The sequence below is a fragment of the Mizuhopecten yessoensis genome, unplaced genomic scaffold, assembly GCF_002113885.1.
Source record: "Mizuhopecten yessoensis strain PY_sf001 unplaced genomic scaffold, ASM211388v2 scaffold8745, whole genome shotgun sequence".
NCBI classification, from domain to species: domain Eukaryota; kingdom Metazoa; phylum Mollusca; class Bivalvia; order Pectinida; family Pectinidae; genus Mizuhopecten; species Mizuhopecten yessoensis.
The window spans coordinates 2,571,170-2,594,596 of record NW_018407700.1 but is presented as its reverse complement, the minus strand read 5'-3'; the positions used below and the strand labels follow the sequence as shown (position 1 = coordinate 2,594,596).

The 23,427-nt window shown below is 35.0% G+C and overlaps 2 protein-coding genes and 1 long non-coding RNA gene across 5 annotated transcripts in view; 2 read left to right on the top strand and 1 right to left on the bottom strand.

The window, feature by feature from the left end:
- LOC110456463 overlaps window positions 1–205 on the bottom strand; it is a 4,953-nt gene extending 4,748 nt beyond the window's left edge. Inside the window, exon 1 of the long non-coding RNA XR_002463585.1 lies at window positions 17–205. This is a non-coding gene — a long non-coding RNA (uncharacterized LOC110456463). The remainder of the gene's footprint in view (window positions 1–16) is intronic.
- The window catches only part of LOC110456461 (1-acyl-sn-glycerol-3-phosphate acyltransferase delta-like), a 32,074-nt gene extending 27,537 nt beyond the window's left edge, over window positions 1–4,537 (top strand). For 2 of the 3 annotated variants that reach the window (XM_021507239.1, XM_021507238.1), the window contains exon 10: window positions 214–302. Coding sequence is in view for 1 of the 3 variants with exons in the window: in XM_021507240.1 (XP_021362915.1) it covers window positions 214–311 (98 nt within the window). In the remaining 2 variants the exon portion in view is untranslated. Of the gene's footprint in view, window positions 1–213 lie in introns of all 3 variants that reach the window. The other variant, XM_021507240.1, reaches the window with a different exon arrangement.
- Window positions 4,538–10,625: 6,088 nt separating this feature from the next.
- Window positions 10,626–21,986, top strand: LOC110456484. The gene is made up of 4 exons (XM_021507268.1): window positions 10,626–10,803; window positions 14,620–14,807; window positions 15,647–17,190; window positions 18,118–21,986. Exons 2-4 carry the CDS (start codon window positions 14,623–14,625, stop codon window positions 18,633–18,635), a joined length of 2,247 nt encoding a protein of 748 aa, XP_021362943.1. The 5' UTR covers window positions 10,626–10,803; window positions 14,620–14,622; the 3' UTR covers window positions 18,636–21,986.
- The last annotated feature ends 1,441 nt before the right edge of the window (window positions 21,987–23,427 follow it).

The window sequence follows — 23,427 nt, the reverse complement described above, 5'->3', positions numbered from 1 at the left end:
ATTGTAGACATGTGACCTTGACCCATACTAGACAATATATATCCACAAGTATTATATAAATAACCTTGACCCCTTATGAAGTCAATACAACCTAGTATAATATACTACTTATCATACTACAGTATCCTCTATATGTATGTAAACATGGGAAGTGAGCTACCATTCTTGTTTTAAAACTAATTGTATGCAATAAAACTGTTTTATTTTTTTCAGTGACAATATTTTCACGATGGATGATTGGCTTGTCCGAAATAAAGAGGGGTTCATCATACGGATCTGCAGTGACACACAGTGGGAAGAAGTCAACATGAACTATGGTCTTAAGTGTGATAATTATAGCTACATTGTGATTGTATTTTAATAACAACACCAAATATGAACACTTCATGCACTTCAGAAGATATTTTAACTAAGAAAGAAGCTTTAAATTTACAAGACAAGTGTGTTGAAAATGACATTTACAAAGAACAGTCTTTTGGTTATTTTGAGAATTAATTCCGAAAACAAAAATGTATAAATGTATCCAAACACAAGGACATTTCCTCATAAGCTTCAAATGTGTTAATAAATTTCCCACATGGCAAAATAATTTCTGAAGTTCCCTGGAATTTGTGTGTTATATCTCACAGCAAGAGATTTCTAGCTTTATAACAAATTTTACTTATACCAAAACAATATCTTGGGTCCCCAGAGGTTCATTATAAAAATTAAAATGTTTTGTTGCGTAAACTTATATATGTATATTTACAAATAACATAGACATAAGATGTATACATATATATAAATAAATTCATAAATATATTCTCGTATATTTAAAGACCCTTTCACCTGTTTAGCTACTCATTATCATCCTAGACTGTAGACATTCAACAGTTTTTAAAGCATTTTGTGATCATAAAAGAAAAATGAGAGAATAAATTTGTATTTTTATTATTAAAAAATATCGAAAGCTGCGGAAAAGTTCATCTCATAATTCATTAACACTTGCTATGTTAACGTGCAACTTTTAAGATAATGACACTTATAATTATATAACTTAATACAAGTAAATATATTGCATTATAGTCATTAAGGATCCCTGTACTACTGCTAAATTGTAACAAAGTATGGGGGACGTTTTTTCCCAGCATGACTAGAGCTTTAATAAATCATTTCTGAAAATGAAACCATACCCTGTATGGATCTAATGAAAAATAATGGAGGGGAAATGAACAATATATGAGTTCTGAGAGTAAAAACTTGGCGGGGCTAGACCAGGATTCAACTCCTGGACTTCAAATTGTTGTACTATATCTCTTCAATCAATTGAGCTACCTGTTAAACGAAAGTGTCCTGCCACAACTGTGCTTCAGTTATAGCCATACGGAAGTTAAGGGGAGGTAACTGTAGGTATACAAACCACAGTGCAGTGGGACAGGGATCCTTATATCAAACACGGGACAAATTCCCTATGAAAATAATTAAAAAATCAATCATGTCTTCTTGGAATCTTTTTATCACATTAAGATGTGTAATTACATATTCTACTGGCAGATTTGAGGGGAAATGTTTACTTTTATACCATGGAGTGTTCTTTGTACCAAACCAACAATTATCTGAACTAATTCGATCAGTTTTCTTAAAACTCTATATGTTACTTTAAAAGAGTAATTATGTTTTGACAGACGAGGGTGCTTATTTATGCGAGTGCAAGCTGCTTGGTTAAATATTGGCCCTAATGACCTGTTTTGTGTCAATGGGCTGTTAAGAATCCAATAATAATATAGTTTTATATCCTTCCAGAATTTGTACATTTATATTTACCTGCGATTGTGTTTTAGTTCATTTATATTGAGAGCTATTATCTTGTTTTCCCATGTTTGAAATTGTATTTTTTTTTAAATGTTAATTATTTTAGAGAAAAAGTATTCCACATTATTTTTCATTTGTATATTCAAGTTAACATCAGAGGATGGGAATGTGAACAACATGCTTATAGTATGGTTTGATTTAAACAAATTTTTATTTGCATCTAATATACAAAAGGGATTGGGCACAGTAGTATGGTATGGAAAAAGGACAGAATTTTAGATGATCAAGAGTTAGGGTGACCTAGATCTTTACCTTTAGAGTAAACAGTGTGTGTGATAATTAAAGGCCCCTTTAGCTTCTCCAGTTCAGCAGTTTGAACCAGCTGAACCTGAAAAGAAAATAACAGGCTCAGATCTGAACCGAAGCTGACCTCAGGAATATTTGGCACAAACATATGGAGGGATCCAGACGTGCCTGACTGACACTAAAATACTGACTATTGCTAGTTTGCATTATGTCAAAAGGTCGTTTCACAAGTATATTTTAGGAATTGTTATAAAATCAAGTTCATGCATGAAAGAAGGACATACTATTCTTGATAAATAGTTATTTATTTGTCCCAAATTTTGACAAACAATATGAATTTGGAATTTTATTAAATTTTATGTTCCAAAGAAATTGAATTGTCAAAGCTTAATTCCAAATATTAAATAAAAAAATTGAATTGGGTTTTTTTTGTAAATAGAGAGGGTTTTGTTGACTTGTTGTGTGCTACAATATACCGACTTTAAGTTTAAGTTTTTCACCTGGCTTGAATTATTCAATTATTTTTCCAAGATGGAATATTTCATATCTTTTTCAGTGAAATTATGATTGTTGAGGCTTTACAAAATGTGACAACAATTTTTAACGTTATCTCATCAATCTTTACAAGTAAACTTTTGTATGTACATTTTGCAAACTTTTACAGTCAGACTTTCATAAATCGAACTTTGAAGACTCCAAATCCTTGATCTTACGGAAAAGTCTGGATATTTTTTTCTTATGTAACGCTATAAATATTCTATTATAGAATCAAACTTTTATGAGTCAAATATTTTGCACTTTCTAATTTTAATCAAGGCCTGCTTCTTATGAAAACATTGAGAAATAAATGAAAATGAAAAGTTGCCTTTACTAGAACAATGATATTTCCCATTGTCATTTTAACAGATCTCCATAACAAGATCTCCATGCAAACATCAGTTTGTAAATAAACATGCTGTTCTTATTGCTGTAAATCCTGTAGTTATCTATTAATTTAAAATAAAAATTTCTTAGCGTGTCTTATATGCAGGATCTCAATGTCCGATGTTCAACATTCATGAGTCGAAGTACCGATGTTACAATTTTTTCCTGATGTTTGAAAGTTCCAAAGTCCAAAGTTCGAAACATTGAAGTTTGACTGTATGCTTAAAATAGGATTGTGGATATTTACCTGACTGTGAAATACATTTCCCCCCCATAAATGATGATAATTTTAGCTTTATAATACTATTGGCTGTTTTTAGCTTTTATTAGAGTTTCTGGTGGTAAATTGTCTTTTAAGTAATTTTTTTCCGTATTATTGTCATATTTGAAAACTAGATTTTTTTTTGAATGCATTCCATTTTCATAACGATTATCATTTTGTGATACACCAATCTGTTCTGCATTTAGACGGAGATGATAAATGAAAACACCTGTTCAACCAGACAGAAAGAGCATTTTATTTACAATTATATATATTTCTTAACATCTTAACAAATTTTTGCAAAAAAATTTGATATGTACATGTATGAAAGTATTTAGTTGGGTTGATTTCCTTTGGCCATGTAGTTAATGGGCCTAAGTCACGCTACCACAATCAGTACACTGTCAAGAAATGGTTTGAATAGTACTCTAAAATTCGATTTGTGTATTTTACAATGATGATATAAAATTTAAGTTTTTATCAGCATTTCCTCCAAATAGTTTTGTTTTCAGCAATATTTTAAGAGTACACAAGATATGACTTCAAAGTGAACGTGTCAGAAAACCAGAAAAAAATACATGTACATACATTGACAAAATTTTGGAGAGTTTTGAAGGGGGTAGTTATAAGCATGTTGAAATGTTGATTTCTGGTCCTTATAACCGAATAATATAAAAGGGGATATATACAATTGTAGTTCAGCCCCGAAAAATAAAGTGATTACAACATCAGGTTATAACCCATTCACCCCTATGTACCTTTAGTAAACTCTACCATGCATTGATCTGGATAAGTCCATTATGGTCTACAGTGGTGAAAGGGTTAAGGTGATTACTGAAGTAATATAATATATACCTGTTACACTTGTGATATGATTGTACTTAAATTGATGATACGTATATTTCTGTAGACTTGTTTTACAGGTTTTATTGTTGAAATTGTCAGCTACCATATGTATTGTAACAAAGACACAGGACAATGTACAGAAAGGCAGGGGGTGTTGAATTGAAGCTTGCCTCAGTAGACTCGTAAATATTTTGGAAAATGTTATGATATTCTTTCTTTAGTTGTTTTGTGCCAGGGAAAAAAATAATCCTGCATTCACAAAATATTGTATCATATAAAAAATAAACGTGGGGGGGAGTGCACTCATTTCAGTAGATATGGTAGTTGAGTATACTATGCATTCCACTTTATATCATATATAATTTGTCAGGAAAAAAACATGATATAAAGTGAAAGTTGACATGAACAGCTGATTTGTTTTTTGTCATTTATTTCAAGAGTGTTTTTGTACTAGCCAGTTTTAAACTCACCTGACTCTTTGGGCCAGGTGAGCTTCTGCCATGGTGTGGTGTCCATTAGTCTATAGTAAGCCTTTTATTTAAACAAATTCTTCTGAATAACTATTCAGCCAAACATTATAATATTTGGACTGTATCATGCTGTCATGAATGGCTATCAAGTTTGTTCAAATGAATAACCTTCAACCACTTTCAAATTCACAAGGGTCAAATATGTTCAAATATTCAAACAACTTTTTCTGAATAACCAAGAGGACTAGGGTGAGGATATTTGGTCATGCTGGGATAAAAGGCTATCAAGTTTGTTCAAATTAATTACCTTGACCCACTTTGAAGGTTATAGGGGTCAAATATGTTGAAACCTTCGAACAACATCTTCCCAATAGGCCTAAGGTTATAATATTTGGTTAGTAGTATGTTAGGATAAAGGTCAAATGGGTTAAAAGACTTGAACAACTTATTTTGATTGATCAAGAAACTTTGGTTCATTTTAACAAGCTAATAGTATAGCTTAATGGAGTAATTTCAGTAATTTCCTGACTGAATGACCAGGATAAACTCTGAATTGGACTATTAAATTAAATATCTTCCAGCCAAGGTTGATAAGACATGGGTAAGAAAATGTTCCATCAAAGACCCATAATGTGTAGTTATGACAATCGGTGTAATAACTGTAACCCTCATCTAAGGTCAAAGGTCATTGGGCCACTTGTTTGCTGTGACATGTTATTTGACATTGTTTGATGTTTTTAAGACAAGCTGTGGCTTAGAAAAACAAGACTCACACATAGGTGGCAACTTCTGAAAGCTCCACTGAAGGAAATCTCCCTCATTCCACATTTACAATGAGGGAGAAAATGTGTGAAACACAACTGAAACTGCTTTGCTCAATTTATCTTTCGCTTTTTATGTATCAAAATAACTACAAAAAGGATTCATTTGATTCAGATATACCTGCTATGATCATTATATAAACACCCTACAGCAACTAGGAGATCATTTGACCACAGAATGTAGATTTTGAGTCTGTGTTAGTTTGAACTTGAATGAGGGAACTTCGAGGGAGATTGGTAAATTGTGGTCAAAATGAGGGAGTCTCCCTCATAATGAGGGAGGGTTGACAGCTTTGCTCAAGTGAAGTCAGAATTCCATATTTATCATTTGATTAAAGTGTAGTTATTCAAGTAATTTAAATCCTCATTATTGTTATTATTACTCATAGGCCAGCCTACTCTTTGAAATATTGTCTACTAAGGCTAACCCAGATTCTGTTGAGAAAGTGAATAAAATATTTTAGTTTAAGTAAAAGCCTTATTTCTTTTACACAAAACGAATAATTTTAAAAGTCAATAATTATATATTTATATTTCTTCTAAATATGTGTTGGTGTTCATGACAGCAAATGTGTTTGATCATAAGACTGAGTGAGTGTGATTGTAAATGTGTTGATCACAAGGTAAATGTATGTAATCCCAAGGATGATTGCGATCAAAAGTATAGGTGCACAGTGTATGAGTGTGTTGTTGTGTGCTTGTGGGTGGGTGGAGGATTTGTAAATGTGTGTGAGTTTGCTGTTTTTACACCTATTTCCAAAGTGTCCATTATGTCAGCATTGACAGTATTGTCTTATCATGATAAAAATTGTCGCATTAAACAGTTTCGGGCCGATGTCATTTATATGTATTCATTACATGTACAAGGATTATGCAAAATAAAATTTTATCTGGGTCAAGTTGAATCCAGCTGGTTCAGTAAAACATTGACGAGGTTCTTCATAAAACCGAAGTATTTTGACAACACAATTAATTATATAACAAGGTATTGATATACTAAATGCCATTTGTAATTGATTTTGTGATTGCGCAAGCTTCAAATAATGCAAATCCTAATGGTCTTCATATGTAATCATGGGCAAATTTTCTCAAGTCAATGCAACAAATTGACATTTTCATAGAAAAAAAAATCATTTGTTGTTTATTGATGTTTTGAGCTCAACAGACATGAAGAGCATATAAGATTATTGGATACAGTGTCTTTCATTAACTTTGTCCATACAACATGAATGTTTAGCTCACCTACCCAAAGGGCTAGTGAGCTTATGTCATGGCACAGCATCTGTCGTCCGTCCGTCCGTTGTCCGTCCGTCGTCGTCCAAAAACTTTTCCTTTAAACAACTTCTTATGAAGAATGGACAGGCCTAGAGTCATGATTTAGCTGAAAGCTTCGTTGGTAAGACCCCTACAAAGTTTGAGAACATAGATAATCTTGACCTACCTCATGTTCACAGGGGTCAAATGTGTCAAACACTTTAAACGACTTATCTTAATATTTGGCCGGTAGCTTTTTGGGGTTAGCAATTGACATTCATTTTAGAGATCTTTTTAAGAACCATAACGCCTTCAATCATGGTATCTGTCACGCAAGTCTTTGGAATAGAGAGCTTTTAAAATACAAATAAAAGACTAAGACCTTCAACTAAGGTCCGCTGTGAGAAAACAATTTGATTTCTTGAACAGTAAACAGATCAGTCAGATCATGTACTGACATGTAGTTACTAGGCTGAATACCGAATGACTTTCCTTCTTAAGAATGCAAATGTGTCCAAACTTTTAAAGCTTGTGCATGACAAAGTGGCCTTGGAATGTTTTTGATTTAGCTTGTAGCATGCTGAATTGGGGTCTAAAGTATATTTATGAACTAAGTTAACCTTCTCTCAAGAAATGGGTGTCATATCATATTACGAGTGAAAATCTTTTTAACATCTTTTGTTCAGTGTTGGATCAATATGATAGAATATTTAATCCCATGTAGCATATCTTTTGTTTGAACATACAGTACTGTTGACCCTGTAATCTGGTTTACAGATCTGAAGTTCAGGAAACGCATTTATGAAGCTGTTTTCATGCTCAAACTCAGATACTGTGCTCAAGCCCAATTTCCTGTTTCAGTGATAAATAAATGAAAAATCGCATCTTTATTTTCTTCATGAGTTGGAAGAATTTTGAAGAGTTTACAAACAGAAAGCTGTTTAAAATGTTTGCACTTGACATTTTTTTTACTGTGTTGCATGATTTAAGTGAGTTACAAGGAAGCTGGTTTGAGCACAATCCATGCTTGAGCCTTAGAACGAATTTATGAATACGGACCCAGGTCTCCAATGAGTAAAATATAAAACTGGTCTTCTGATATTTTTTCGACATTGGAACGTCATTTTAACTTCATGTCATTTTAACTTCATACAAGTAAAACATCTCGAGAACATTTGTTTGGACGTTATTCCATCGCGATTCTTTTGTGGGATCTTCGCTGTTATGAACAAAACTGATATTAAGAGTATAAAATTGTTTAGGAGCTGAAAAATGCATGGCCAGACCAGGATTCGAACCTGGGATCCTCCAAACTCTAGACGTACACTCTTTTTTTCTATTTGTCTTTCTCTCTCTCAAAAAAAAAGCATTATCCCATACATAGAGCCTCATGAGTTAGGGTTTCAGTTAAGGCCCCTGAGATTCCACACAGATCATAAAAGACGGACACTCTACCAAAAAACCTACCCGGTCGCCAACGATCGGCCCAGTCCACTTAAGGAGCTACAAAATAATATGGGCAGATGTAGGAGGAGAAACACCTTTTACATCCCTGAGAGGTTACACTTACACGTTCTTTGCACCCCTGGAATACATCATGACAAAATCAAAGGCACGCAGTAAGCTAATTGATTGGTTTCAGGTAAACAGAATTGACCAAGGTGTTCAGAGTAATTTTACATGTTTTAGGGGTTTAGATCGACTTGCGGTAAAAATGACACCCCAATTGATCATATATCGTATATATGACGGATATATGATCATTGGGGTTGACATTTTTACCACAAGTCGATCTAAACATGTAAAATCACTCTGAACACTTTAGTTACGGTCCAAATATAGCTGTAACAAATTATCAGGTCCCTGTGGCTGATACCTGTCGTGACACCCGAATGCAATGTCAGTCAAGTGAACCGTTATGCCTCCGCACTTCTGACATATTTAAAGGATCAAGCTGGTCAACTCTTATCATCCATAAGATAGCAGTACAGAGCCTTCAATTCGGTTAATCGGGTAGCTAAGAATGCAAGAGCTTAACCCTAAAGGTTCGAAGATGCACCTTTAAAAGACACATACATTACGCATTTACGCAAAGAAGTCAACAATTGTGTAACCTTCAGACAAATCATGCAAATTTTAGAAAGGGATAAAGAATTTCCCTTTTCTGATAAGATTTAAAGCAGAGTGCATATATCATCCGAACAATTCAATTAATCGGATTGACATTTGTCGATTATAAAAAGTCAGATTTGTCCAGTTTGTTGTCGATGATAAAAAGTCAGATTTTCCCAATCATACATGTTTTGTATAAAAAGTCAAATGTGTCCAGCAACTTGTTGATTAGATAAATTAAAATTTGGCCACTAACTTGTTGATTAGATAATTTAAGATTTGTCTAGTAACTTGTTGATTAGATAAATTAAGATTTGTCCAGTAATTTGTTTATTAGATAAATTAAGATTTGTCCAGTAACTTGTTGATTAAATAAATTAAGATTCGTCCAGTAACTTGTTGATTAGATAATATAAGATTTGTCCAGTAATTTGTTGATTAGATAAATTAAGATTCGTCCAGTAACTTGTTGATTAGATAATATAAGATTTGTCCAGTAATTTGTTGATTAAATAAATTAAGATTTGTCCAGTAATAAATTAAGATTTGTCCAGTAACTTGTTGATTAAATAAATTAAGATTTGTCCAGTAATAAATTAAGATTTGTCCAGAAACTTGTTGATTAAATAAATTAAGATTTGTCCAGTAATAAATTAAGATTTGTCCAGAAACTTGTTGATTAAATAAATTAAGATTTGTCCAATAACTTGTTGATTAAATAAATAAAGATTTGTCCAGTAACTTGTTGATTAAATAAATTAAGGTTTGTCCAGTAACTTGTTGATTAAATAAATTAAGGTTTGTCCAGTAACTTGTTGATTAAATAAATTAAGATTTGTCCAGTAATAAATTAAGATTTGTCCAGTAACTTGTTGATTAGATAAATCAAGATTTGTCCATTAACTTGTTGATTAAATAAATTAAGATTTGTCCAGTAATTTGTTGATTAAATAAATTAAGATTTGTCCACTAACTTGTTGATTAAATAAATTATGATTTGTCCACTAACTTGTTGATTAAATAAATTAGGTTTTGTCCACTAACTTATTGATTCAATAAATTAAGATTTGTCCACTAACTTGTTGATTAAATAAATTAAGATTTGGCCAGTAACTTGCTGGTTAAATAAATTAAAATTTGTCCAGTAATAAATTAAGATTTGTCCAGTAACTTATTGATTAGATAAATTAAGATTTGTCCAGTAACTTGTTGATTAGATAAATTAAGATTTGTCCAGTAATTTGTTGATTAAATAAATTAAGATTTGTCCAGGAACTTGTTGATTAGATAAATTAAGATTTGTCCAGTAACTTGTTGGTTAAATAAATTAAAATGTGTCCAGTAACTTGTTGATTAGATAAATTAAGATTTGTCCAGTAATTTGTTGATTAAATAAATTAAGATTTGTCCAGTAACTTGTTGATTAAATAAAGAAAGATTTGTCCCGTAACTTGTTGGTTAAATAAATTAAAATTTGTCCAGTAACTTGTTGATTAAATAAAGTAAGATTTGTCCAGTAACTTGTTGATTGAATAAATTTAGATTTGTCCAGTAACTTGTTGGTTAAATAAATTAAGATTTGTCCAGTAACTTGTTGATTAATAAAGTGAGATTTGTCCAGTAACTTGTTGATTAAATAAAGTAAGATTTGTCCAGTAATTTGTTGATCATAAATATTAAGACACTGTTAAATGTCCAAAATTTGTTTATCATAAACCAGCTACTTTAACCATCTATAAATAACTCCTGATGTGTTTATAATATGTGATAAATAGCGTACAATATCATATTGTCTTCCTTGTTCGTGGGTTTTTCCTAACTTATATAAATATAACCAGACAAAGTACGAACATCACCGGTCGTTTGTTATTTTCTGGTGAATCATTGGTTAATATTGTGTCTCCTTATGCGATGATCTACTGACTCGGTCACTGTGGCTTCCGTCGCGGTACAAAGACTGCATTGGGTATATCAACAGATTGAGTATATCAACAGATTGGGTATATCAACAGATTAGGTGAGCATGTCACTAATGTTTCTGAGATGTTAATCTTTACCTAATACACTTTATAAACATATAATTTCAGTTTTATGTATTTTCATATTCATAAGATTGAGTTAAACACTTCAAGAATTGTACTTGGAAATATATGTTGCAGGACAAAAAGTGATATACATTGTACTTTCGTTTTGCTATCTACACATTAGCCAGAGTTTCCTCTGGCCCTAACACCAGCCTAAGACATTTTAACATTCCTCTGGCCCCACACCAGACATCTATATGTCAAAATGTCTAAGTCTGGTGTTAGGACCAGAGGAAACTCGGCCTACCAACACATTAGCTGAGTCACTGAGCAAGAAACTGGGCTGCTTCGCGAAGCTTTACCCCCTTAGCGACGTACCCGAGAAGTTTTGTCCTAGCCTTGTGTGTAAAGAGTGATATTAATCACACTAAGGATAATCATCACTGGGAACGTTATTTTTACCGCGAGTTTGAACCCGTAAAACGTCTAATATTACTCTCTACGCATCAAAACAGGACAAAACATAACTGTAACAAGTTATCGGGTCACTGTGGCTTTACCCAATGACCTGGTGATCGACCTCAGCGAAAACATGATATGTCACACGTAGTAATTAAGTGGCCTTGACCTTGTTCGAAGCATACTGCGGTCTGGTAATTTTACATTCTTGTACAGTTTTATTGGATTTTATCCAGAAGATGTGATCTATTTTGTTCAAACATTTCACCAAAGATTGCGACCTTGAATTAACTTGCTAAGCACGTATTGTATTCTACACAACGAAATGTCAAATCAATATGCACACGTTTCTTCAAATAATGTTTGAAGCATAATTGAGATGACCCTTGACCCCTTGCAGTTTCCTTGGCATTGTGGTTATGAATCCCCTGAACTTCTTAACATTTCGACTAGTACCTGGTATTACACAAGGTCTATGTAGTTTCGTCATGACAAATTATATAGTTCACAGGTTTTGACTTTGACCTATTATGTGTCCTTTACCTTTGGGGTACAGATGTGTTTGTGACACGAGACACATGTCCTACTTTCATAACAATATAAACACCTCTATGACGTTAAATCAATATGGCAATTTCAGAAGGTTCGGCCAAGACAAGGGATTTATGACAATAGCTACTATAGATACACGCGTGACGTTTAACTAGAGGATTATTTCATGTTACTATAGATACACGCGTGACGTATCACTAAGGGAGTATGTCTTGTAACTATAGATACACGCGTGACGTATCACTAGAGATTTATGCCGTGTTACTATTGATGCAAGCGTGACGTATCATTAGAGATTTATGACTTGTTTCTATAGATACAAGCGTGAAGTATCACTAGGGATTAATGATTTGTTACTATAGATACAAGCGTGACGTATCACTAGGGATTTATGACTTGTTACTTTTGATACAAGCGTGACATACAACTAGGGATTTATGACTTGTTACTATAGATACAAGTGTGACGTATCACTAGGGATTTATGACTTGTTACTATAGATACAAGCGTGACGTATCACTAGAAATTTATGACTTGTTACTAAAAATACAAGCGTGACGTTTCACTAGGAATTTATGATTTGTTACTATATAGATATAAGCGTGACGTATCACTAGGGATTTATGACTTTGTTACTCTGGATACAAGCGAAGCGTGGCGTATCACTGGCGATTTATGTTTTGTTTCTATGGAAACAAACATAAAGTATCATTAGCGATTTTTAATATGTTACTATGAATACAAGTGTGACATATCATTAGCGATTTATAATTTGTTACTAAAGATACACGTGAGACGTTTATGTGGGGATTTGTTTGTGTAGATCACGTGTACAATGGTGTTGTCCATGGGATTTGTGATGTGTTGCTAAAATACAAATATAATGTAACATGAAGGTTTTTGTCGTATTACAATAAGTACAAATCGATCTTTCCACTGTGTGAAAACGTCTCAGGTTGACGATAGCGTCAAACAAACTTGATATATCATATCTTCATCATAACTGATATTTCATCAAAATCACAACCAGGGACAACGATGTATTGAAGAGAGTAGTATCATTTTCCTGTCGGTGCAATGTAGTGTGTTTCTAACATTATAACTTTATATACAGCATGACCTTGTGACTGGGGATTAGTTATATACAGAAATGAGATATGTCATCAACTTATTCAATTGATGATTGAGTCACCTTTGAGAGAAAATTGAAGTGGGTTTCGTTTATTTTATAACAGCCTCCTCTTACTCTGAACTGATTTTTCTGTTGTACGAGGAACAGCTATTAGAGAAGCATTATATCCTAAAACCAAAGCAAACTTCTTTCAGTTTAAAGTATAATGTTTTGTACGCTTAACGCCAAGCTTACATTATAAGATCATTTGATTTAAAAGAAAATGTGACGTCATTCAATTGTTTTCATTGTGCCATCACCAACGGGTGTCTCAACAAGGATAGGTCAAGAATTCTTTTACCCTAGACAGATGTTTCCAAGCGCTGGAAATTCACAATACAAACTAATTGTATGACATTATATTCACCTCCTTGGGGATGAGAGGTGATTGGGGATCTCAACCCTTGGGGAGGAAATAAGCCTCGTGTTTGACGGTGTAAGAATCGATCTCCTTGGACTGAAATCTCTCTTTCTCTCATTCCTGTGAGTAAAGGGTTAAAAAGGAATGTAGGGAATTTCTATCTTTCACCCCATTTTTACGTCACAACAATTATGTGACGTCACGATATCAGAATATTTCGATGCCGAGATGCAGAAATCGCAACGCTTTGTGGGGTTTCGTATCCGTTTGAATATAACTGAAGCACAGTTGGGCCAGGATCGATACTTCTGTTGACTAGACAGCGACTTCTTCTCCGGAACTAAGATGAGGCTGGAAGCATTCTAATGTAGTGGGGATTCAAATTTGTACAAGTGAGGGGCAAAAGGCAACTTCTTCTCTGGAACTGATGGATATTAACCATATTTGATTGGGGGTTCTAAGATTATTCTAGTGAATTGAATGAAAAAAAATAGTCTTTATGACCAGGAGTGAGGGATGGGAAAATTAAAACATATTTTGGTTCAAATTGGGTAAAACCCGTCGTTCTCTTCGGGTTCTTTCCTCTAGTTTTGCCTAATTGAAACCTCATTGGGTGGAATTTCCCTATCCTACCTCTCTATTGGCATAACAGTGTCTTACAATCGCATCACAAAGGGACGAAAGATTCTATTAATCCCACGCCGAGCAAATCACAGACAAACCTGTCAAGGGTAGGACATAGACAATTAAACAATGAAAAACATCAAACGGGATATAATAACTTACAAATATTATTATTTCATTCTTAAAGTCATTATCATCGTTATTTTGTCAATTACATTTATGTATTTGGTTTTCCATTTTACAAACTGTCATAACACCGAATTTCTTTACACGAGATAACGGTTTATTCCTAAATGGAAATAACAACTCCATGTTCTTCTGTATGTTCTACTTTGGGATAAACAAATAAAAAATCTTTTCTCGGTACCATTGTCTCTCCAGGTATATGTTTTCGTCTGACTTAGCTGTTATAAGTGAAGTTCAACTACAAACAGAATAAATAACTTAAATATAAACAATTTAAGTATATAAAATATTTTTTTAAATTTAAATGAAATAAATTAACAAAAGTAAATGAATTGAAATATATCTAATATAAATATATAAAAGATATAAATATTAATAAACACTAGTAGAGAAATAGCAAACAAACAGAACAAAACGTCCTTTAATCCTTTAACAAGCTTTACAATCTGTTCTCAGGCAATGATCACCACAGCATCCTCCGATTCTTACTATACGCAGATTGACCTGTTTGACACATGTGAGCTGCATGCTGGTCACCCCCTCCGGTTTGTGTGTCTGGAATGTGAGGAGTGTTGTATCTGCGATGAATGCAGCATATTTATTCACGCCTCTCATCGGCAACAGGAGCTCAAAGACTACAACAGGTAAAACGCATTTATATACAAATAAAAACGCACGCTATAGATTGTTTTTAGTTTGATCCGAAGTTACTTGCTAACTAATATGGAAGTAACGACTTCATTGGTGCTGCAATAGTTTTTAAATACTTTGTGTACTAAAAGGTGTTTCTGTCCCCCCAACCAAAACGGATGGGTTATTTGTCTTCGTCTCCACATTCTTCTGCTTCTTCTTCTTTCTTCCGTACTATTCCGTCTTTGCGTATTGCAGAGTTATCTTCTCTTGGGAGCAGGTATTGATTGTTACGTCATGGGTTTGTGCGAGAAAATTACGTCGTTTTCTCAAAAATTGATGACGTTACTCTCACAAACAAGTGACGTAACAATCAATACTTGCTCCCAAGAGAAGATAACTCTGCAATCTGCAAAGACGGAATACTTACTGGATACTTATAAAACTTCATGTGTGCATTGGAAGCAACTGTAGATGGACGTAACGCGTTTCATTTTCCGATCAGTCATCAAACATGGCCGCCGTGGATGTTGACACGTTTATGGGTGATCGCCAAGGAGCTGCAATCGGTCCCACAATATGTCTGGTTTTGCTCCAAAGTAGTATGACATTTCAAACTCTTTTCAATGTGTTATTTGCAATTACAGGAGGCGTCTGTGGGTATATTTGTAATGGTCCCCGGTACAGTTAGAACTTGTTTAGTTTTATTGTGTTCAATGTTTAAAAACAATTTTAAAGTTATTCATGACTCTCTTTAGGTTTTTAAAGAAAGGAAGTAAATAATAGATAATTTATCAGCTAACTCATTGTGAAAATGCACTGAAGCAACATTGTATCTTTTACTTGTATATAGGACTCAGCTGAAAAAGCTCGAAGACAACCGACGCAGACTGACCGATGTTACAACGGAAAGTAAACGGAAAGTAGACTATCTGACAAAACAGATTGAAAGAAGTCGCCGAAAGTCTGAACTGGCGGTGGAACAGGCTACGGCCACAGTAGAATACTTATGGCAGGAAATAACAAGGAAAAAAGTCGAACTTGTCCAAAACATAAATAGATACACAACGGCATGCGCTAATCAGCTAGGGCAACAGCAACAGGAATTGCGGCATCGGCTCACGCAATATAAACTTATCATTGAGAGAATAGAAAACGTAGCAAAGTCTGATAATCCCAGCCAAATCTTCAAGAACGTGGGAGGACTAAAGAAGCATTGTTCCGGAGCTTTGAATTTGAGGCCGTTGTGTTCACTTCCGGTTTACAAACCAGTGTTCATGAGAAATCCAAATCTTTTATCAGACTTTGGAGATATACAGTTCGGCGTAGTTGTTAACTCGAATGACCATAGTGATAATGAATCTGAAGAAAGCGACTACGTAGTTGAAGAAGATCCGTGGGTCTACGAAGTCGAACCTATGCTCATAGATTCGGTCAACAATTCTGATGAGAGTGATGACGTAAAATCTACGCATCAGGACAATGCATCAGCGGGGTCAAACTATTGTCAGCAATCGGGCTCTGAAGTGAGTGACGAAATCGTGGCCTACACAGATCTTTCTCATGTGATGCCTGATTGTGCGGACAACTCGTCCGCTGGGTCGAGTTATGTCGATTTTTCAGAAACGAATATTGAATGCATACACCACAACCCCGAAAGTTTTTCTGAGATAAAGGCTGGGTGTTCAAACAACTCGTCCACTGGTTCGGGTGACGCGTCAACGTTTGTATCGGATCTCGACAAAAACCATTGTCACGAAGTAAATATCAATCAACAGCAGCGGATGACCGGACGGACGGAGAAGTCAAACGATAAAAACAAAGATATGAGGCCAAAGGAAGAGCAATTACATACACAGGAGAGCACGTCCGATATACCCCCTGGACATTACTCCTTTGCGCGTCGCAAGTGTGACAACTCAAAATCTGACCGTCAAATCCCCCCAGGCGTGTCCATACCCATGGACGATGAACACAGTGAGACCGACCTGTATGAGAGTCTTCTTCAGAAGAATGACACATCAACTTCTATGCTCCGCTCCACCAATAAGTATGATTCTCTTCTGGGGAGCACTTTATCCCTGGATAGAATCGAAGACAGAACAAAACTGCCACAAAAGTTTCAACTACATTTCAACAAATCTAAAATTATACAGACGGAAAACACCATTTTGTCTGGAAAAGTTCTGAAGCGAGTATTTCTACCGTTTACATTTACCGGTTTCACAACAGTTTCCAGAGAAAACGACACGCTACTTGCATTCGTCACAACAGACAAGGAGGTAGTCCTCCTTCGGAAGAATGGCGTAGAATTCAGCAGGATAACAGAGCTTACAAGCCCGTTCGATGTAGGAAGTAATGGGAGCTTTCCGTATAGCATCTACATCACAGACAGTGGTAAGTGCGAATTACTTATTATACCAATTATACTTCAAGAATCCCTTACCCGCTGCAGGCAAAACAATGGAGATTCCAATCTAGTCATTCTAGTCACGGTTACGTCCCATATATTTTGTTTGGTAATTACTGTAGCACGACGGGGCCAGGACATATCTACTTTGAAAAAAGGTAGGAAGGATCCGGTGGTGACTCCCTAGGCACCCGTCCTCGTGTCACTCTGGCTGTCGCCAGGACTTAACCCCAAACCACCAACTAAAGCATGGCTTTATTTTATAATATTGGCATCTCAACATCAGGGTCTATGCTTCTAAAGAAAGAATTTACTCACACTAGACTTTTCCAAACTAGAAAATACTACCAACCCTCTTGCTTTATGGTAAATGCTATGAAATTTTTGTCAAGAACAGCAGAGATTTCGATTACATAGAAAAACAATTATATAAAACAGTAGACATAGTAATGTTATCCTTCGCTTGTTTTAATCGGTTCATGTTCTTTAGACATTCTATGACTTTAAGTAAATTGTTATTGTATAAGATGAAAGCACATAGTGATTTATATAATAATTCCAGATGAAAAAAAAAGAGTTTTCCTTTCAAACGTGGGCTTTACTCTTTACGCGTCATGGGGTAGGCAGTGTTATGATCTCCAATATTTTATTTTCAGTAATGTCCTTTGTTAAGATGGTCGTCCTTGCGAAGACAGTGTAAAGATATCGAATAAAAACACAATGGGTTTATTTTTAGCAATATTCTTTGCCTAGATGCACGTCCTGGTGAAGACTGTGCAAAGATGTCTAATAAAATATAACGGGTTTATTTTTAGTAATGTTCTTTGCTTAGATGCACGTCATTGCGAAGGTGTTGTAATGTTAACCAATTTTAAAAGACAATGGGTTTACTTTTTATATTTTACTTTCCTTAGGTGTTCGCCCTGGTGAGGGCAGTGTGAGGGTGTATAGCTGCGCTGGGGGATACCTCGACACATTTGCTGGCGGACTTAACGCACCACGAGGGATTGATCTGTCAGCAGAAGGTCAGGTGTTCGTGTGTGACCAAGCTGACAAGTGCGTGTACGGGTTCTCTTCAAAAGGTCGCAAGACCCTCCGACTGAATATTGGTGGCCAAGGCTTCCCAAAGTACGTTAGTTTTTTAAGTAACGGACGACTTGCCGTCTCTGACTATGAGAGGGAAAACCTCATCATATATGATATAGCTGGTCACAGCGTCCAGCTGGTGAGAACAAAAGTGGACGATTTACTCTGCCGTGGTATGTGTTCTGAAGATGTGGGCAATAACGTGCTGTTTGTAGTTCACCCTGAGGGCAACGTTCTTCACGTGATAAGGGGAGGTCAACTCAAGGTCATCGATCTGGGAGGTGGCGAGGGTGCGCATCCTCTTGTTCCAATGAGAGATGAGCGAGGCAATGTGTTTGTGTTCTAACGTTTAGAAACGGGGACCATGAAACAGTTTAGACTTCGATACCAATATTCCAAGTGTAAGAATCAAAACATTGCTTGCTTACTTCAAAGGCACACAGAGTAGTCATGAATCAATCCAGTAGAACACTGATCTACATCTCTATACTACACATTTATTATACTGAAATAGATCGAAAGCCAAATAGTTAACACAATCAGACTTTCGTTGTCGTTTACTTCAGTTACTCGGAACTCGGACGTGACGCGTGCCGCTTGCTCATTTTTCTAGAGAAACCCAGAATAAGGGAAACATAACAAGGGAATCTCGAGTGCGAGAGGACACGACAATTTATTTCTGTATTATGTGATCATGGATTGCAATCAGATACACTGTTGTATTTGATCTTGTTGGAGGGAAACAAGAGTCTGTTTCCCCGATATTAATCATATTTCCAGTGGTAATTATTCTTTTCCCTGAAAATTTAAAAAGTATTCGCTATTATAATGGGTATTACGTATCTCCGCGTAGTATCATTATATTTACTATGTCGTTACGTGCGCTGTTGGTGACTCCTTGTGTGACGTAAAATGACGTCGTTTTTATCATATCTGACGTTGCTTTTTAGATGTTTTATCATATTTTGTATTCTTTTGTGTGACTCCCTTGTACGCTACCGTGCGGAAAAAAGGAGAATAGTCAACATGGGCTCATAAACTTTTTTTCATACTTGTGAAATAAATCAAGTTTAAGAGTTGGCCGGGATTAGAAGGAGAAGATAGATGTGGGGTTGTGGACTAGCATATATTCTCAAAATCGTTTCCATTGTTTCAGTCGGTTGTCCCATTTTTAGATTGTGTCTGTACATATGTCAACAGAGAATAAGTATCACCGTCAGATATATGCTGTTTTGACTATACTTCTACAACTCTATTTATTAGTATTGACTTTATCCATATAGTGTTTCGTAATTATAATGATGCATGAAATTTAACTCCAAATAATAAAATGACCTCACGATTTCTACTGATGTTTGGCACTCTAAATGTTGCGCAACGTTATTCCCGTTATGTAGCCTAAGGAGGACATTTTACGAAAACTGATAAGTGTAGCACGATATTTTTCATTTTTAATGCTGTTACAAAAGTGAAAAGTGCTTCCTGCTGGGTAAGCATAACATTCTGTTCATAGCGGTTTGGAGAAGATTTTGTAAATATGCCAATCACTAATCCCAATGAAACTATTGATGTCATTTGTGACGTCATTTCTGCTTCCGTCTGGTTTTTAAATATCTGCACTGTTTTGGCGCGAATTTATAGGATTTTTTTAAACGTCTTACCCCGCAGATGTTACGCGTCCCATGAGTTTTTGGGACGTTTTTGAGGTTGTTTAGGTGAAACAGAATTATTCATGTTGTGTTATACTATCCATAAAAAGCAGAAGACGAATTAACTTGAAAAAGACGTTTTCTTTGATATATAATTTGACATCAAGTTTTGAAAACTGAATAATACAGCGATACTTTTAGCAGGCGCCATGCGTGTTTTGAGGCGGTGTCACCAACATCGCGCGTTACGTCATTATATACTGACCAGACACAGTAAAATATCGATATAATGCCCCTCATTTCATTTACCACCTCGTTTGCCGCCAACATATTTCAGCGGCCCTTTTTCTCGTTTTTGTTTCGTTTTAAAGATTTCCTTTATAAATTTCTCTCATTTTTAAGTATGATAAACTTTAATGACCAAATAACGGAAGAATTCTGTTTTAAAGTATAAACATTATTTATGCTTCAATAATTATGAAACAAGTTATATCAACGTATATTAACCACTATTGTTGCCCGGATGTTAACGTGCAGGGGTCTTAATGTGGGAGGAAACCAGAGTACCCGTAGGAAACCCATGTGATTGAGGAAGTGACCCCAATACGATTTCATGTCCAATCTGGTAATCGAACCCCGACCGTTTTGGTGAAATGCGAGTACTCGATCGCGATCCAAATCGCCGTTCGACCATCCAAAGGTTTACTTTCAAAATAATGTGAATAGGTTTTATATTAGAATATCAGTTTTATTTTATTTTTCAAATTACAACTAAATGGTGGTTGATTGATTGATTGATTGATTGATTGATTGGTTTTACGCCCGCTTCACTACCGAGTAGTTCGGTTATCCAGTAATAGTCTTGCTCAACCAGATTCTTGTTTTCTGCGCAAGCTACGCCCAACAGAGAAGTGATCAAGCGTCTGGTTGAACGAGACTACTAATAATTAAGATGCATCTATTAAACTTTTATGATAGTATGGAACTCATTTCCTTTCGATCATAATCCAATGTGCGTGTTAGAATATTATGTTTTGATGGAAACGGGATATCTATAACTTAAAAAGATGCATTTCGAGAGCCTTATTATTTTTACGTTCAAAACAACAAAGATAATTGTATTTTATCTATCATGATTGTTTTTTATGACATATTTAAAACAAACTCTTTTAACAACAGCCATTTTCTTTCTGTTTTTTTTAAGGTTACCATTTCCATCATATCGGAAACCATTCGGGAATATAATTTGAAATTGACGTCACACTATGAGTGATCTCCGATTGGTTGGAACAGTTTTACGGAAAAACCCGAACAATTTTCGACTAGAAGAGATAACAACTGTTTGCTTAGTATTATAGAAAGGTTCATGTACAACTACAGTAAGGTGTTTATGTGTGACGTTACAATGACTATTAACGTGCTGATTGTGTCCGTTAAAAGTCGATTTATCGTCATATTGGCTTATTGCACATATCAAACAGTTAACTTTGCATTTTTTTAAAAGTATATTACATGGCTATCAAACCATGTACATTTTATCTTAATATACATTAAATTACATTTTTTATCAACGTGATGAAGTCGGGAAGTGTAATGATAAGGATGTTTGATAGCGTTTACAAAATTTACAAAATTTAGTTTTCCTTTGACAGTGAAAGTTGTTTTATAGGGTGAGCGAAAAAAACACCTGATTATTGTTAATTCATGTGTACACTAACTAAATATCCACATTTCTTGTAATTTTACAACGTTAAATAATTTAAATAGTATTTCTTCGACTTTTGCAATAAAACTTCTGGGCAATACTCGGCTCCCATTTTGAGCAACTATCTCTTTCGTGTTACAAAAAGACGGGGATATTTTTACCGACTCAACTAACCATACTTAATATCACTTGACACGTACGTGTACGTACTGCCTATTTATTTATGTACACATGTAAAGTTTTTTGTAACCGCCCGTTTGTATTTTTATACAAACACCTTGTCTATTGTATTCACTTACCATATTTTTATATATCCATTACGGAAATAAAGTGTGGAAAATACAATTGTACCCGTCAGACTACTTCATAATTTGATGAAATGTATATAGTTAAAGAGGTCCAATGGGCTCGTATTGGTTTTCTATTATTTGTTTGTTTGTTTGTGTTTATTTAAAGACGTGTGAGGTTTTGGTAGTGCAGGAAAGCCGGAGTATTTGTAGAAAAAAACACCTACCTGTGGGAAGTATCTGGCGACTGCCCCACGTAAGTCTCGAACTTCGATCCAGTGGTGGAGGGCGGGTGGTAGCAGAATGTCAGACACCTTAGCTAATCGGTCACCGCGTGCGCGCGGTCCCTCTGTATTTAATGAGTACAAAGTATTATGATTAAAACTGGAAAATGAACGATACATACACAGGAACAACATCACATTGCATCATACAACTGTTAATAATAAATGAATTCATAATATTAGTCAATTCAGAAGCTATAGCAGTCATATTGAAGTTTATTATTTATTAGACCACATTTAAATTTTAACTGCCCTTCATCCCTGTAAAGTAACAACAAAATATCTATATTTATGGCATTCAAGTTACTTTGAAGAAGTTGGCCGATGTTTTCAACTTTTTTAGCGCTGGACTTTGAATATCGATGGTTTTTTTTGTTCGGTTAGTTGTTTATGTATCGTACGTCACTGTACCAAAAACGGAACATTTTTCAGATTGATATCAATGTATTTTATACCAAAATATCTATTCCAAAAAGGTTTGTTCATTTCTCATAAATAGGTACCATCCGCTTTTATTTTACAAGTTGGTTTTTCCGACACGTGGTTCTATAAATAGAACGCGAAGTGCTATCAGGGTAGATAGGCCCTTGAACAGGTGTAACTGTACCCTGAAATGGACCCTGTGCTTTTTAGGCTATTACTGGGGGATAAACGATCATTATCAGCAGAAACATGAACATATTTTAGAGTCAGAAGAGGTTAAATGATTAAATGTCTTCTCCAAACTAGCATTACATTTAAGAAAGTTTTGTTTTCTTGATATTTAGCTGTCCGTTTAACCAGAATCAACAGCAAATAAAGCTTATCATCAAGTGAGGCCGGGCCGTTTTCCCACAAGTGTTCCGCGTTTGGTACAGTGACGATAGGCTGATAGGCTTGCAAAATGTCACATAGTCTCCAGGCTTTCGAAGCGGAAGTTTTTAGACGTTTCAAAACCTTTTGATGTTATGTTCTTGAATTTGGTCCAAATTGATTCGTACAGTTTTCACCCTTGTAATCTATATTGCAAGCAATATCATCTGTTTGGAAAGGGTTCACTTAAGTAAACAAAAATATCCCTTGCCCCAGAAAACCAATGAACGTACATTAATTAATTAAGCATCGGGATTTAAAAGAAGAAGATCGTGAATACCGAATTGACAGCGACATGTAAACAGGTCTTGATAGCAACGTCCCAGTTTTCCAACTTACTGTGTTTTCATGCCACAGTTGA

What these genes read in the sequence shown, in the direction of transcription:
- LOC110456484 (XM_021507268.1), top strand. Translation starts at nt 14,623, where the DNA reads ATGATCACCACAGCATCCTCCGATTCTTACTATACGCAGATTGACCTG. An exon ending in GAGCTCAAAGACTACAACAG is followed by an intron (nt 14,808 to 15,646) that starts GTAAAACGCATT and finishes ACTTGTATATAG; the next exon opens with GACTCAGCTGAAAAAGCTCG. An exon ending in CATCTACATCACAGACAGTG is followed by an intron (nt 17,191 to 18,117) that starts GTAAGTGCGAAT and finishes TACTTTCCTTAG; the next exon opens with GTGTTCGCCCTGGTGAGGGC.